This window comes from Pan troglodytes, chromosome 16 (genome assembly GCF_028858775.2).
Source record: "Pan troglodytes isolate AG18354 chromosome 16, NHGRI_mPanTro3-v2.0_pri, whole genome shotgun sequence".
Lineage (NCBI taxonomy): Eukaryota > Metazoa > Chordata > Mammalia > Primates > Hominidae > Pan > Pan troglodytes.
The window spans coordinates 81,670,624-81,687,505 of NC_072414.2; the positions used below are offsets into that span (position 1 = coordinate 81,670,624).

The following is a 16,882-nucleotide window of genomic DNA, read 5'->3' on the forward strand; positions in this document are numbered from 1 at the left end:
GAGGTCACGGTGAGCCAAGATCATGCCACTGTACTCCAGTCTGGGCAACAGAGTGAGACTCTGTCTCAAAATAAAAAAAATTTAAAAAAAGAAAAACACCAAAAAACTGAAATGCTATTCCCATTTGCATTGGCTTTAATTTATTGAAAAATATTATTTTTTTCATAAATATCAGATCAGTGATATAGGTGTTATAATCACGTTAGACTCACTTTCACTAAACCTGACAGGACTATAGAAGGACAATATTTTTTGGTTCGTGAATTCTACTTTTTGAACATAAAGTGCTGTAGGTAGAATGAAATCTCATACATGCATTTTTTTGTGTCTGTTATCTTGTGTACTTTTGTACTTAACCTTGTACAGTTATTTTCATCTTTTAAAACATAAAATAAATGTTATGCAGATGTTCGTTAGAAGATCTTGCCACTGGTACATAATCCAGCACAAATAAGCTGGGTGGTGATGATAATAAAAATGGTTTTCTCCAAAGGAAAAAAAAAAACAACAGCAAAACTGTAGGAGAATATTTTCATACCTTGGGAGCTATGAAGAAAACAACTTCCAGATGTACCTACATAAAGCAAAAAGACCAATGGACTAGGAGAAAATATTTGCAATAAATATAACAAAAAAAGAATATGCATACAATTAGGAAAAAATCTAACTTACAAACAAACAAAACAAATGAGCCATTTGAAAAGTGGACAAATACCGTAGACATTTCCAAATACCAAAGATATGCAGCCTCACCACTATTCAGGGAAACTCTAGTGAAAACAATGAATTTGCATTTTTTCACCCATCAGATTGGCAAACATTTGAAAATATTCTTATTTTTATCTTATTTTTGAGACAAGGTCTTGGTCTGTCATGCAGGCTGGAGTGCAGTGGTATAATCATAGCTCACTGCAGCCCTGATCTCCTGGGCTCAAGCAATCCTTCAACCTCAGCCTCCCAAGTAGCTGAGAATCACAGATGCATGCTACCACCCAAGGCTAATTTTTGTTGTTGTTGCTGTTTCTTTGTTTGTTTTGATACAGGGTCTCTCGCTCTGTCACCCAGGCTGGAGTGCAGTGGCATGATCTCGGCTCGCTGCAACCTCCGCCTCCCAGGTTCAAGTGATTCTCCCGCCTCAGCCTCCTGAGCAGCTGGGATTACAGACGTCCCGCACAATGGCCCAGCTAATTTTTGTACTTTTAGTAGAGACGAGGTTTCACCATGTTAGCCAGGCTGCTCCAACTCCTGACCTCAAGTGATCTGCCTGCCTCAGCCTCCCAAAGTGTTGGGATTACGGGCATGGGCCGCCAAGCCAGGCTAATTTTTTCGTAGAGACAAAGTCTCACTATGCTGCCCAGGCTGGTCTCAAACTCCAGGGCTTAAGCGATCCTCCTGCTTTGGCCTCCCAAAGTATTGGTATTACAGGCGTGAGCCATTGCACCCAGTGTGAAAATATTCTTAATATTCAAAAGTTGGTGAGGTTACGGGTAAACAGATACATTCTTATTACATTCCATTAGTACAAGTATCAAAGGCAAAGCCTTTGTTTGGAGGCAATTCAGCAGTATCTATCCATTTCAAAAACACATGCCCTTATTAAAGCAGCAATTCCAATTGAGAAATCTGTACTATGGGAATTAACATACGTGCATATAGATGCACGTGGAAGGATGTCATTGCAACATCCTTTACAATAGCAAGAAATTGGGAAAAACATAGATGCCCACAAGTAGCATGATGAATCAAAGATGATGATACATCCATATTATGGAAAATCACACACCATCAAAAAAAACTGCATGTGGAAAAAGCTCCAGAACTTAAATGATGAAAAAGAAAGTTTTAGAACTATATATAGAGTATGATTACTTTTAATTTTTATTAATTTTTATTTTTTGGGGTCTCACTTTGTCACCCAGGCTGGAGTGCAGTGGCACAATCTCAGCTCTTTGCAACCTCCACCTCCTGGGTTCAAGTGATTTTCCTGCCCCAGCCTCCTCAGTAGCTGGGACTACAGGCACCCGTCACCACGCCTGGCTAATTTTTTTGCATTTTTAGTGGAGATACAGTTTCACCATGTTGGCCAGGCTGGTCTTGAACTCCTAACCTCAAAGTTAGGTTGCAGTGAGCTGAGATCACGCCACCGCATTCTGGGCGACAAGAGTGAGACTCCAAATTATATAACAAACTTACATAGTACTGGAGGCATTATAAATTAACATACTCTTCATTTTTTTTTTTTTTTGAGATGGAGTCTCACTCTTGTTGCCCAGTGTGCAGTGGCGTGATCTCAGATTTTAGGGTTATTAGAATGTGATAAAATGTGCACCTTAGGATATATAAAATATGATATTATAAGCCAGGATCTAGACTTCACTGGAGTCTGGGTGACGAAGTGAGACTCTGTCTCCAAAAAATAAAAAATAAATAAAAGAAACTTTAAGATTCAAAAGAAGAAATGAATAAACAAGAGGGAAATGCTAACTGTTAATTCACTTCTAATTATAATTATAATCCAACAGGGACTTTTTGGGACCTTTACAAATTATTCAAGAATACATATGGATGAACAAATAGTTATAAATATCAGAGAATGTACTGAAAAACAACTGCCACAAAGGGGAAATAACTAGTCTTACTAGGTATGTGAAACTATATTGAAACAATAAATAGCCAGGTGCAGTGGCTCACGCCTGTAATCCCAACACTTTGGGAGGCCGAGGTCAGGAGTTTGAGACCAGCCTGGTCAACATGGTGAAACCCAGACTCTACTAAAAATACAAAAATTAGCCAGGTGCGGTGGTGGGCACCTATAGTCCCACCTATTCAGGAGGCTGAAGCAGGAGAATCACTTGAACCTAGGAGGCGGAGGTTGCAGTGAGCCGAGATTGCGCCACTGCACTCCAGCCTGGGCAACAGAGCAAGACTCCATCTCAAAAAAAAAAAAAAGAAACAATAAATAAAACAACATGAAAGTAATGCAGAAAGAAAAATGTAACTCAGTTAACTCAGTAGAATAAAATGAAGAAATGAAGGGTAAAAACTAAATCCAATTATGTATTAAATGTTTATTCAACCATTGTTAAAGGTGTGATGACTACATGCTAGGAACATACCATTGTTGACACCACAGTCAACAAGTCATGTTCTTATCCTGTTTATATTCTGGGTGTGGGAAGAACAAGGAGACAAATGAAACAAGATATTTTCTATTGTCCTAAGTGCCCTGAAGGAAGTAAACAGGATGATGTGACAGGGGTTACTTCAGATAGAGTGTTAAGAAAGTTTGTCCAAGGATTAAAATTCGAGCTGAGACATAAATGGTAAAAGTCAGTCATTGAAAGAGCTGAAGTGAAGGAACCTAGATGAGAGTATTCCAGGGGACAGAACAAGTACAAAGGCCCAGACACAAAAATGTACTTGTGTTTGAAGAACAGCAAGAAGCCTAGAGCATAGTGAAGATGAGCGTGTATACGGTGAGGGGAGAGAGAGGCAAAGGAGCCGGACCATGTTGGGCCTTACAGGCTGTAATAGGGGGCTTGGGTTTCACTCTGAACTTAATACAGTATACAACATTAGAGTTTCTTCAACAAGGGGAGGTAAAAATGGATTATTTACACTTAATATAATAGGTTAGACAATAATTAGTTAAAAAAATAAGTTTTAAAATAAACTCAAAATACGCAGAGATTTACTTATTCGCTGATAAGGCAAACCATTATTTTATCTGCTAACAAAGAAAAAAAAATGCTGTCAATTATAATTGTTAAGATGTCACCCACTACAACACACATCCAGATTTTAGAGTTATTGAAGTGTGATAAAATGCGCACCTTAGAATATACAAAATATGACATTATAAGCCAGGATCTAGATTTCACTGGACAAGTGGTTCAATTATATTATAGAAGGCTGACATGGAAAACAAAATTATAAACCCACATGTGGAAAAAGGAAGCATGATTAATAAAAATTCAAATGTGTGAGGTACCTCTATCTGGGTAGAAATTTAAAATGACACATTTCAGTACTGGAGTTACAAGGAAACAAACTTATATAGTACTGGAGGCATTATAAATTAACATACTCTTCATTTTTTTTTTTTGAGATGGAGTCTCACTGTTGTCGCCCAGGCTGGAGCGCAATGGCACGATCTCAGCTTACTGCAACCTCCACCTCCCGGGTTCAAGCAATTCTCCTGCCTCAACCCCCCAAGTAGCTGGGATTACAGGTGCATACCACCACGCCCGGCTAACTTTTTGGATTTTTAGTAGAGACAGGGTTTCACCATGTTAGCCAGGCTGGTCTTGAACTCCTGACCTCAGGTGATCCGCCCGCCTCGGCCTCCCAAAGTGCTGGGGTTACAGGTGTGAGCCACCGTGCCTGGCTAACATACTCTTTCTAAATATCTATCTAGCAACACGCATTATGATTAGAAATATTAATTCCCTTTGATCCAGGCATTCTGTTTTTAGCAGAATAGGCACAACCGTTTGCATAAAGACTTAGAGTAGTTTTATTCATATTAATTAAAAAAAGAAACAAAGTGTCCAGTGTCTGTTATCCTAGGTGCTCTGCTACCTGAATCAGCTGAGAACACTCATTTTACCCCCCTGTTCTGCTTTGACCTACTCTTTTTTTTTTTTGAGACGGAGTTTCGCTCTTGTTGCCCGGGCCAGAGTATAATTTCAGCCCACCACAACCCCCGCCTCCTGGGTTCAAGAGGTTCTCCTACCTCAGCCTCCTGAGTAGCCACGATTACAGGCATGTGCCACCACACTCGGCTAATTTTTTGTATTTTTAGTAGAGACGGGGTTTCTCCACGTTGGCTAGGCTGGTCTCAAAGTCTCCTGACCTCAAGTGATCTGCCCGCCTCGGCCTCCCAAAGGGCTGGGATTACCGGCGTGACCCACTGTGCTTGGCCAAAAGCTACTAATTTCCATATGTTAAACTTGTATTTAGTCACCTTACAGAACTCTATTATTAGTTCCAATTGTTTCCAACTGATTTGGATTTTCTAGATAATCAATTCATCTGTAACTATTATACATTCTGAAAACTAGTAAAGCAAATCTCCCATCACTGTCCTTTTTCCCTAGAAATATACTTCTGCATTTCTTGGCCACTCCTTTTCCCTGATAAATTTTGCCTTTACTGAGTTCTATAAACTCTCCTGACGGAATTATACTTGGTTTTCCATTTGATGTATTGCTCACCACCTTTGGGACTACTGTCATCTTTGCTTGACTCTTCCCAACAACGGGAGAGTTTGTAGCTCCATTTGTTCCAACTATTCCTTTGTTTTTCCTTTAAGATTTTATAATTTTATTGGAATCAATGTCAAGTATTCCATGCCAAGTTAATTCCCAAGCACTAACTATCCTTTATTATTACTGTAAATGAGACTTCTTTAATTATGAATTTTCTAGCTGTTTTCTCAGAAATAGGAAATTTAATTTTGTTGGCTTTATCTCATATTCTGTCATTTTGCTCATATCATTTCCTTACTTATAATTCTTTAAAAATATTTTCTATGTCCATAATCCGGCCACCTTACGTTGATAACTTATCTCTCTTTCTTTCTTTACTATGTCACTTCTTCATTTGTTTTTGTATCACTCACTACAAATGTTTGTTAAAATTAGAGTAAACAATAAAAGATACTCCTTTTTTTTTTTTTTTGAGACAGAATCTCGCTCTGTCACTCAAGCTGGAGTGTAGTGGCGTGAATATGGCTCACTGAAACCTCAACCCCTTGGGCTCAAGCAGTCCTCCTGCTTTAGCCACATGAGTAGCTGGGACCACAGGGGCACACCACCTGATTTTTTATAGAGACTAGGTCTCACTATGTTGCCCAGGCTGGTCTTGAACTCCTGAGCTCAAGTGATCCTCCTGCCTCAGGCTCCCAAAGGGTTGGGACTATAGGTATGAGCCACTGCACCTGGACGAAACACCCAACAAGAGCATTCATAAATGCCTACAGATTTCACCCTTGAGATAACATTGGCTCTGGTTCTTGGCTCTTGGTTTTGAAACTAAAATTGATTGCTTCAGGGAAAGTAAACTAGGTGATAAGGGGAAAGGGGAAGAAGGATATTTTTCAGTATACAGGTTGAACACTTGAAATCCAAAAAGCTGAAATCCAAAACACTGCAAAATCCAAAATTTTTGAGTGCCGACATGATGCTCAAAGGAAATGCTCATTGGTCATTTCAGGTTTTGGACTTTCAGATTTAGGATAAGTATAATGCAAATATCCCCAAATCTGAAAAAGTCCAAAATCCAAAACACTTCTGGTCCCAAACATTTCAAAGGGATATTCAACCTGTATACTCATAGTGTGCCTCTGAATTCTGAACCACATAACTATATTCATTTCTTCAGAAAGTAAACAGTTACATTAATAAATGTGTACTTTTAATCAAAAATGCTTCTTATTCCAGTTTAAGAGTGTATTTAATATAATTTGGATAATCGCTCCTCTCAGCAACTACTAATTTTTATTATATTAGTTTTTCTTACTGCTGTAATAGACTATTAATTTTTCTTTGTTATACTGACTTGCATTCTTGGGATAAATACTATTTGGACACAATGTATAATTCTTCTATTTAATAGTATGCAGTTTTCCTGCTAAAGAAATAATTTTAGGGCTAGAAAAGAATATCTAGTATCTTTGTAGATTTAAAAAAAAAACACTCAACACACAGAAGAGACAAAATGCAAAACAAACAAAAACCCTTAAGGCCAATAAAGCCTAGATGATTTGTTTAAGGTCACACTGCTTGTTAATGGCAGAGTCAAAAAGAAAAAAAAGGCAGGTCTCACAATCCCTTGGTTCAACTGATTGTTGGCTAAGATTTTACTTAGTAAGTAATTTTGTACCAGTACTAATATGCAATATTTGACGAACATCTTCCCCCCTTTTTTTTTTTTTGAGATAGAGTCTCACTCTATCACCCAGGCTGGAGTGCAGTGGCGCAATCTCGGCTCACTGCAACCTCCGCCTCCCAGGCTCAAGCGATTCTTCTGCCTCAGCCTCCCGTGTAGCTGGGACTACAGGCGCATGCCACCACACCCAGCTAATTTTTCTGTATTTTTAGTAGAGACAGGGTTTCACCATATTGGCCTGGCTGGTCTCGAACTCCTGACCTTGTGATCCTCCTGCCTCAGCCCCCAAAGTGCTGGGATCACAGGCGTGAGCCACTGCGCCTGGCCCATCTTCCTTTTTAGAGTCAGGTTTTTGGATGATAACCAATTTATTCCATAAAATGCGCTTAGGTAGTAGGATTCCTTGTTCTAAGTTTTAAAAAATAACTTAATGTAACATCCAGGTTTTAATGTACTTCAACTTTAAAAAATTCTACTGTGACCCCATTAGGGAGTCAGTTCTTTTTTTAACATCTATTATTTCATCCTAATATTATTTCAGTGCCTTTATGTTGACCTCATTTGGGCAGTTTTTTGTTCTTGTTTTTTTTTTTTGAGATAGAGTCTTGCTCTATTGCCCAGGCTGGAGTGTAATGGTGTGATCTCAGCTCACTGCAACCTCTGCCTCCCAGGTTCAGGTGATTCTCATGTCTCGGCTACCCAAACAGCCAAGCAGCTGGGATTACAGGCATGTGCCACCATGCCCAGCTAATTTTTCTATTTTTAGTAGAGACGAAGTTTCACCATGTTGGTCAGGCTGGTCTCAAACTCCTGGTCTCAAGTGATCCACCCTCCTTGGCCTCCCAAAGTGCTGGGATTACAGGCATGTGCCACTGTCCCAGGCCAGAGCAGTTATTTTTGTAGTCGGCTATTTCAAATATATTGGTAGTATAACTATGTATATATCATCCCTTTAAAACAATGTTCTCTATTTCTGACTTCTATCTTCTTTATATCAATTAGGCCAACTATTTATTAATTTTTATTGTCTTTTCAAAGATCAGCTGAGTCCAGTGGTTCACACCTGTAATCCCAGCAATTTGGGAGGCCAAAGTGGGAAGACTGCCTGAGCTGAGATGTTCGAGACCAGCCTGGACAACATGGTGAGACTTCATCTCTAAAAAATTCAAAAAATTAGCCAGATGTGGTGACGCATGCCTGTAGGCCCCATTACTCAGGAGACTGAGGTAGGAGGATGGGTTGAGCCTGGGAGATGGAGGCTGCAGTGAGCTGTGATCACACCACTGCACTACAGTTTGAGAGCAAGACCTTGTCTCAAAAAAAAAACAAAAAAAACAAAAAAAAACAAAGATCACACTTTTTAGTTTCTATTATTTTTACATTTTACTTATCTGATCTTACCAAATCCAATGTACACTAAATATTTAATAAGTGTCTATTAAATTATAAAGTTAGAGGCCGGGCGCAGTGGTTCACACCTGTAATCCCAGCACTTTGGGAGGCCGAGGCGGGCGGATCACAAGGTCAGGATATCGAGACCATCTTGGCCAACATGGTGAAACCCTGTCGCTACTAAAACTACAAAAATTAGCTGGGCATGTGCCTGTAATCCCAGCTACTCGAGAGGCTGAGTAAGGCAGGAGAATCACTTGAACCAGGGAGTCGGAGGTTGTGGTGAGCCGAGATCGTGCCACTGCACTCTAGACTGGCAACAGAGCAAGACTCCATCTCAAAAAAAATAAATAAATAAAAAAGTAAAAAAAGTTATAAAGTTAGTCTTTTTGTATTGTTAATACAAATCTCCAAGGTCCATTTTCTCTAATAACTGTGGCCCAATTTTTTTTTCTGTTTTAAAAAATTTTCTTTATTTTTTATAATATGGAATGCTTCACCAATTTGCATGTCATCCTTGCATAGTGGCAATGCTAATCTTTTCTGCATTGGTACACTTTTAGAATATATGCTGCTGAGGCAAGCACTCCATCCCAATTTTTAAAATACATTATCACTATATTTCCTTAATTTTCAAATAAACTCGTATTATGTACACATTTCTATAGCCTGCTACATACAGTTAACAGTACTATAAAGCACATTCTCACATTTGAATTCTACAACCTAATATCACTTTTCAGATGGTAGATTCATGACCCAAACCCAGATTTTCTGATGCTAGATCTTGAGCTTTTTTTCTTTTTTTGAGACAGGGTCTCACTCTGTTGCCCAGGCTGGAGTGGAGTGGCATGATCTTGGCTCACTGCAACCTCCGCCTCCTGGGTTCATGCGATTCTCCCACCTCAACCTCCCAAGTAGCTGGGAGTACAGGCATATGCCACCAGGCCCAGCTAATTTTTTGTATTTTTAGTAGAGACATGGTTTTACCATGCTGACCACGTTGGTCTCAAATTCCTGGCCTCAAGTGATCCACCCACCTTGGCCTCCCAAAGTGCTGGGATTACAGGTGTGAGCCACTGCACCCCGCCTTGAGCTCTTTCTATTATGCTGATTCTCAATGTCCAATCTGACTCAGGTTTTAAGAAAGTATTTAAAAATTATCTCCGAGATGCATCTGTTTTAGATGGGTTCATCTTTATTTATATTTTTATGTATAAGTGAATACGACGTATGAAATTAATTATCCTACAAAACTATATATTCAAAATTTCAATTTATTTGTTCCAAGATATATTTAGCTTTTAAACTTTTATCTTAAGAAAACAAATTTTGTTCTAAGCATTTATTTATTTATTTATTTTTATTATTATTATTTTTTTGAGACAGAGTCTCGCCCTGTCACCCAGGCTGGAGTGCAGTGGTGTGATCTCGGCTCACTGCAACCTCTGCCTCCCGGGTTCAAGCAAGTCTCCTGCCCCAGCCTCCCGAGTAGCTGGGATTACTGGCACGTGCCACTACGCCTGGCTAATTCTTGTATTTTTAGTAGAGACCGGGTTTCACCACATTGGTCAGGCTGGTCTTGAACTCTTGATCCATCTGCCTCGGCCTCCCAAAATGCTGAGATTACAGGCATGAGCCACCGCACCCGGCCTATTTATTTTTAATTTATTATTTTTTTGAGACGGAGTCTCACTCTGTTGCCCAGGCTGGAGTCCAGTGGCATGATCTCGGCTCACTGCAACCTCCACATCCCAGGTTCAAACGATTCTCCTGCTTCAGCCACCTGAGTAGCTGGGACTGCAGGTGCACACCACCATGCCTGGATAATTTTTGTATTTTTAGTAGAGATGGGTTTTCACCACATTGGCCAGGTTGGTCTCAAAATCCTGACCTCAAGTGATCCGCCCGCCTTGGCCTCCCAAAGTGCTGGGATTACAGGCATGAGCCTATAAGCCCATAGGTGGAAAAGAAAATTCTATAGCTGTAAAATGTACATGTCTGGCCTGTTGTAAGCATTTAAAGTTTACATTTTATAGCTATAGAATTTTCTTTTCCACAATTGTTGTTACTTAAGTTTTCAATGTAGCATCTATTTGAGTGCTTTCTACCTATGGGCTTATTCAAGTACTTAAAAGAAGCTCATCTAGAATCTCACATATAAAACGATGAAATAATGCTAAATAAATAGTTCCCAAGCTAGGGTCCCTACACATCTCAGTTTTCATGAAGGTAATAAAGACAATCTGTAAGCAGATTGTGGGCCACCACACCCGGCCAAAGTATAAATTTGTAAATGAAAACCAAGGGCAGTGCAAGGGCTAGATAGAAACCAATAAATCTAAAAGTGCTGAGGGTTTCTCAGGAGCTCTCCCAGAGCACCATCTGGTGGACATCTGGCAACTTTTACTAGTATCAATAAGGAGATGGACACAGGTTCTACAGGCTGGTTACTCAAAAATCCCGTGGAAACTCTCTAAAGCTGCTGCCATCATTAGCTGACTACACATACCTGGATAAGGTCCAAGATTCCAAGTTCACTCTCTGAGGAATCCACACAAAATACAAAGTAGAGGGTAGCATAGTGCCGGTAGATCAGTTTGTAGTCAGAGCCACCAATCAAACTGCAGAAGATGGGAAACATTTAAATGCCCACAGCTTAATTAAACACATCAAAAAGAAACCTTGTGCCAAAGAATGAGAAAGGACCCACTGGAAAGGAGAAGGCCAAACGCTAGAAGCAGGCCATTCTTACTAGATGAATGGCAACCAAGTTTGGCAGAGGTACCTAAAGCCACCTTACCTCACCTCTTCTCCTGCCTATCCTCCCAGGGATCAATCATCTAAATGAGCAATATCAGAAGCACAATAATTGAACTGCGCCCCAAAGAGAATTGTGTCTCTCCCTGAGCAGATCATGGTGAGACCAGTTAAAGTTGCATCAAGTACCCACCTGACACTTGAGTACTGTCAGAAGATGCAATAATGAAGGCCACTCACAAGTGGATACATGGGGAGAAAAATGAAGCTGACAGTTTACCTTCCACCCTCCAAGAAGTTACAGATGTTGTCATCCCGCTTGAGGACTAGATGGAAAGTCTCTCGAACAATCTGCTGTTGAATTTCTTCTGGCTATGGAACAAAAAGATAAGTGAATCAGTGGGCAAGCCTGAAAAACTACATCCCATCCATGGGGATGGACAAGGGAAGAAGTGTTTCTAAGCTGGGAACATCTAAACATTTAGTACTTGTTTCTAGAAATGATAAAAATGATGAGAAAAAATAAGAGTGAATCTATGAAAGATGGGTGACAATGCTCTGATACAGGAATTAAGATAGGGTATATTTACCTAAATATCTAAGTCACTAACCATTACTGTCCTATAGGTAAGCTGATATTTAAACAAGAAAAGGAACATTGATAAACTCTCATACAAAGTCAGAGAATAACTGGAAGGCCTGATCCTGAAATATTTTGTCTTCCCCTGGAAAACATCTATGACAAAGATATAATAAATCTCAACAGGTCTAACATTTTAAGAAGGTCAAGATGTGGGCCAGGCACAGTGGCTCACGCCTGAAATTCCAGCACTTTAGGAGGCGGATCACAAGGTCAGGAGTTCGAGACCAGCCTGACCAATATGGTGAAACCCCATCTCTACTAAAAATACAAAAAACAAAACAAAACAAAATAAAACAAAAAAACAATTAGCTGGGCGTGGTGGCGCATGCCTGTAATCCCAGCTACTTGGGAGGCTGAGGCAGGAGAACTGCTTGAACCCAGGAAGCGGAGGTTACAGTGAGCTGAGATCACGCCACTGCACTCCAGCATGGGCGACAGTGTGAGACTCCATCTCAAAAAAAAAAAAAAAAAAAAAGTCAAGAAGTAATCATGTAAATGTTTTAAAAAGTTATATTGGCAAATACAGCTGCCATCTTTTGTACTGGTAATATAGATACTACATATAAGATGCTGTGTTACTCACCAACAAAGTATTATTGAGAAAAATAGATTACAGATTAAAATTTTGAACAGTTACAAATAAAATGTATTATTATTATTATTATTATTTTTAGACAGAGTCTTGTTCTGTTGTCCAGGCAGTGGTGTGATCACAGCTCATTGCAACCTCCACCTCCGGGTTCAAGCGATTCTCCTGCCTCAGCCTCCCCAGTGGCTGAGATTACAGGTATGTGCCACCATGCCCGGCTAATTTTTGTATTTATAGTAGAGATGGGGTTTCACCATGTTGGTCAGGCTGGTCTTGAACTCCTGACCTCAAGTGATCCACCTGCCTTGGCCTCCCAAACTGCTGGGATTACAGGTGTGAGCCACCATGTCTGGCCTTATTTTTTCACTTACTACGTGCATAAGAAAGCTCAACTCTGATGAAATCACTTTGATAACTCACCTTTGATTTCTAATTATACATATGAGTTTCAGAAGAAGTATGGTTAAAAGGGTAAGAGAGGGAGAAACCAGCAATTAAGACAGATAATAATTTAAAGCTCTAGAGCATTGCTTCTCAAATCTTCATTTGCAATGAATCAGCTGTGAATGCTGTTAAAATACAGATTCGGATTTAGCAGGTATAGGTTAAGTCCTGAGATGCAAGTCTAGTAAGCACCCAGGCAATAACATTTCTGCTGGTCTGGGGACCACACTTTGAGTAACGAAGCATAAGAAAACCTTCAAATTGGACTTGCCCCAAGAGTTAGAAAATAGGTTCAAGTAATTTTAATCCCTTTCTTTCTATAGCCCTGAATTTAGCTTTGAAATGGTTATTTAAAAGAAACAGAGAGGAGAAAAAAGGGAAAACGTAATTGTGTGGAAATTACTTTGACTCACGTGGGTATGGAATGGCTCACAGTATTTACTGACTGAATGAAAACTTGCTAATCTTTGGTCACTACAAATTTGAGTAAATTAATCACTATTTTCCTCATTTCCATTTAAAGAACAAACAAAGCTCACAGATGACAGGATGCTGTAGGAGACGAACTCTATATATGCAAAATACAAAACATGCTAAGCATCAGCACTTTTTAAAACTGACAAACACATCTTTTGAACTAAAGCCTTTTATCTGACTCTGGGGGAAGTGGCAGCAGTGGGGAAGTGGTACGAAATGATGAGGCTACCTAATTTCTAGTTCAATAAAAAGGTAAACTACCAATTGCTTACATGCCTCAGTGATTTTAATAACCCCTCATATCTTTTTAGTACTCTGTAGTTTTCAAGGTACTTTCATCCATGAGCTCATGAGGTCTTATAAAAATCCTATGATCCAAAGATACACGAATGGGCAATAAGCACATGAAAAGATGCTCAACCTCATTAGTCATTTTGGAAACTGAAATCAAAACCACAATGAGCTGGGTGCGGTGGCTCACGCCTGTAATCCCTGCACTTTGGGAGGCCAAGACGGGCAGATTACTTGTGGTCAGGAGTTCGAGACCGGCCTGGCCAACACAGCGAAACCCCATCTCTACTAAAAATACAAAAATTAGCCAGGCATGGTCGTGGGCACCTGTAATCCTAGCTACTCAGGAGACTGAGGCAGGAGAATCACTTGAACCCGGGAGGCAGAGGTTACAGTGAACCGAGATCACACCACTGCAGCCTGGGAGATAGAGCGAGACTCAGTCTCGGGGGGAAAAAAAAAGCCACAGTGAGATACCACTTTACACCCACTAAAATGTCTTTAACCAAAAATAAATAAATAAATAACGAATGGCAGGGATGTGAAGAAACTGGAATCATTATACATTGCTGATGGAAATGTAAAATGGTGCAGCCACTTGGAAAATTTGTCAAATAGTTTGCAGTTTCTCAAAATGTTCACCATAGTTACCATATGATCCAGCAATTCTACTCCTAGGTATATAACCAAGAGAAATGAAGTCATAAGTCCACATAAAAACTTGCACAAGAATGTTCATAGCAGCATTAATTAGAAGAGCCAAAAAGCAGAAATATCAACTTATAAATTGACAATCAAAATATGGCATATCCATATAATGGAATATTATTCAGCAATAAAAGAAATGAAGAAGATCAGATACATGCTACAACATGGATGAATCTTGAAAACATTATACTACATGAAACATGGCAGACACACAAAAAACCACTTATTTATGATTCCATTTATAGGCAACGGAATAGGCAAATTCCATTTGCCATTCTGGAACTGGCAAATTTAGAGGGAAAGAAACTCTCTGGGGCTGGGAGAGTCATGGAGAAATAGGGAGTGACTGCTAATGGGCAGAGGTTTCTTTTTGGGGTGATGAAAATGATCTAAAGTTGATTGTGGTGATGGTTACACAGCTTCCGTGAACATGCTAAAAAACACTGAATTGTCCCCTTTAAATAGGTAAACTGGGGCTGGACACAGTGGCTCATGCCTGTAATCCCAGCACTTTGGGAGGCTGAGTCCGGTGGATTGCTTGAGCCCAGGAGTTCAAGACCAGCCTGGGCAACATAGAAAGACCCCGTCTCTATAAGTAAATAACATAAAATAAATAAGTAAACAGTATGGCATGTTAGTTTTATCTCAATAACCCTGTTAGAAAAAAACTAGGGGGGAAATTTGCATACACACAAATGCAAATACAAATAGTTACGCTGAATACTCATATACATACATATATATATATACTTTTTTTTTTTTTTTTTTTTTTTGTGATGGAGTCTCGCTCTTTCGCCCAGGCTGGAGTGCAGTGGCGCTATCTTGGCTCACTGCAAGCTCCGCCTCCCGGGCTCACGCCATTCTCCTGCCTCAGCCTCCTGAGTAGCTGGGACTTGGAGGTGCCCGCCACCGCGCTTGGCTAATTTTTTGTATTTTTAGTAGAGACGGGGTTTCACCGTGTTAGCCAGGATGGTCTTGATCTCCTGACCTCGTGATCCGCCCGCCTCGGCCTCCCAAAGTGCTGGGATTACAGGCGTGAGCCACCGCGCCCGGCCTGAATACTCATATTTTTACCTCGATGTAATCTACTTAATAAAATGTAATCTAGCTTTAAAAATCTTATGAAGGAGTAAAATTATTTTTTCATTTCTAATTGACAAAAGACAATAAAAGTCTGAAAAGGGTTTATTAACTTGTCAACAGACGCAAGAGTAGAAAAGGTGGAGCTGAAGCCTGAACACGTTTTCTGGCACTTTCCCCTCTTCAGTTCCACCAGTCCCCCAATTATGTAACATTTTGAAACCCTGCCATGAATAAATATAATCTTCGAAGACAGGAAGCAAATACTGATGTTTATGTGTTTGCAAAGGAACGTGTTGGGAAAATTCAAATTTACGTAATCACTTATTGAGCCCTTATGCGGCAGCATTTATAATTTCTCATCATTTTTCCACTTTTAAACTGATTTTCTTCAACCCTAAGAGTGAAGGGTATCTAGTCTCAGCCAACACTGAAGCAAAATAATTCCAAAAAAAAAAAAAGAACTTTTCCAGTTCTGGCTATAACAAAAACTTTCAGAAACTTAATATTTCTTCCTCATGAAACTGTGGTCAACAACCAAAAAGATGACAGAATGTGACTTCAATCACTCAAGTTCTCATCGAGGCACACTCCCCACTGTCGCTTCTATCTCGTTCCCAGAGACTCACGGGAAAATGTCACAAAATGGCACAGAAATGCCAGGATCAAGAAAAGGGTCAGCGAGAGCGGGGCAGTAGGGCGGGAGACAGAAGGCCTGGCACCAGCCTGCGCCTAGGTTAAATGCTTAAGTAGGGTGAGGGTCATGCTCGGTGCAGGAGCCCCAGGTGACCAAGGAGCGGTGCCCCCAGGCGCCGAGAGGCCAAAGAGGAGGGAAGACATAGTGGGCGCCCTGAAGGGGCGTGGTGAAGCCGGGCCGCACTCACGAAACGCTGGTAGAAGCGGACTAGCCGTGGCTTCCCATGGTTGTTGAAAACCAGAATCGCCTGAATCATCTTTGCCAGCCACGGTTCTCTCAGCACCGGCTACTCCCAGAAAGCTCCTCCTTCCGCCACAACACGGTCACTTCCGGTTGGTGCGCTGCTGAGAGCGGCACTCGGAAACTTGGCCCCGGCGCTCACGAGCCCTAGCACCCAAGGGTCCGGCCTCTCTGACGCCTTGGAGGGCAGGTGCGGATGCCGAGGAGAGTGGTCACCTCGGCCAGCGTTGGTGGGCCAGTCAGGATGCGAATCCGGATCTGTGTCCCTCGCCCAGACCGACGGGTGGCCCCAGAAGCCGAAACGACCGTCAGCCGGGTTGCCAAAACGGAGAGGCGGCGGGAGCTTGCTTTTCTCACCGCCCGCTCCAAATCATGCACTCCCGCCATCCCCTTAGCGCTCGCAGAACGTTCCGCGGAGTGGAGACGCCGGTCATTCGGCCGTTCGTCGGTTAAGGAACATTTCGTTCATTTTTATTTTTCAGTATTATAATGCTGCAGTGAATTACGTAGCTGTCTCTCCGTGCAGATGGGCTGTTCCTCTATGGTAGACGGTGAATGGTGGAATTAAGGAATTTTTAGTGCATTTCCATTTAAAATCCCAAATCGATCAAGTTCTTATTTTTGTTTGTTCTTTTAATGACCCAGTGTGGGTGAAGTGGAGCACGTCCGT

At 40.8% G+C, this 16,882-nt stretch overlaps 1 protein-coding gene and 1 non-coding gene across 4 annotated transcripts in view; both read right to left on the reverse strand.

The window, feature by feature from the left end:
* AP3S2 (adaptor related protein complex 3 subunit sigma 2) overlaps positions 1 to 16,621 on the reverse strand; it is a 58,771-nt gene extending 42,150 nt beyond the window's left edge. Inside the window, exons 1-4 of one of the 3 annotated variants that reach the window (XM_009429760.5) lie at positions 16,160 to 16,329; positions 11,324 to 11,415; positions 10,796 to 10,907; positions 539 to 574 (exon numbers count right to left, since the gene is read on the reverse strand). In XM_009429760.5, the coding sequence (XP_009428035.1) occupies positions 539 to 574; positions 10,796 to 10,907; positions 11,324 to 11,415; positions 16,160 to 16,228 (309 nt within the window). In that variant the 5' untranslated portion in view covers positions 16,229 to 16,329. 3 annotated transcript variants of the gene reach the window in all.
* On the reverse strand, positions 8,764 to 8,870 carry LOC112205636 (U6 spliceosomal RNA). The gene has a single exon (XR_002939739.1). It is a non-coding gene; the product is annotated as a U6 spliceosomal RNA (small nuclear RNA).
* Positions 16,622 to 16,882: the final 261 nt, after the last annotated feature.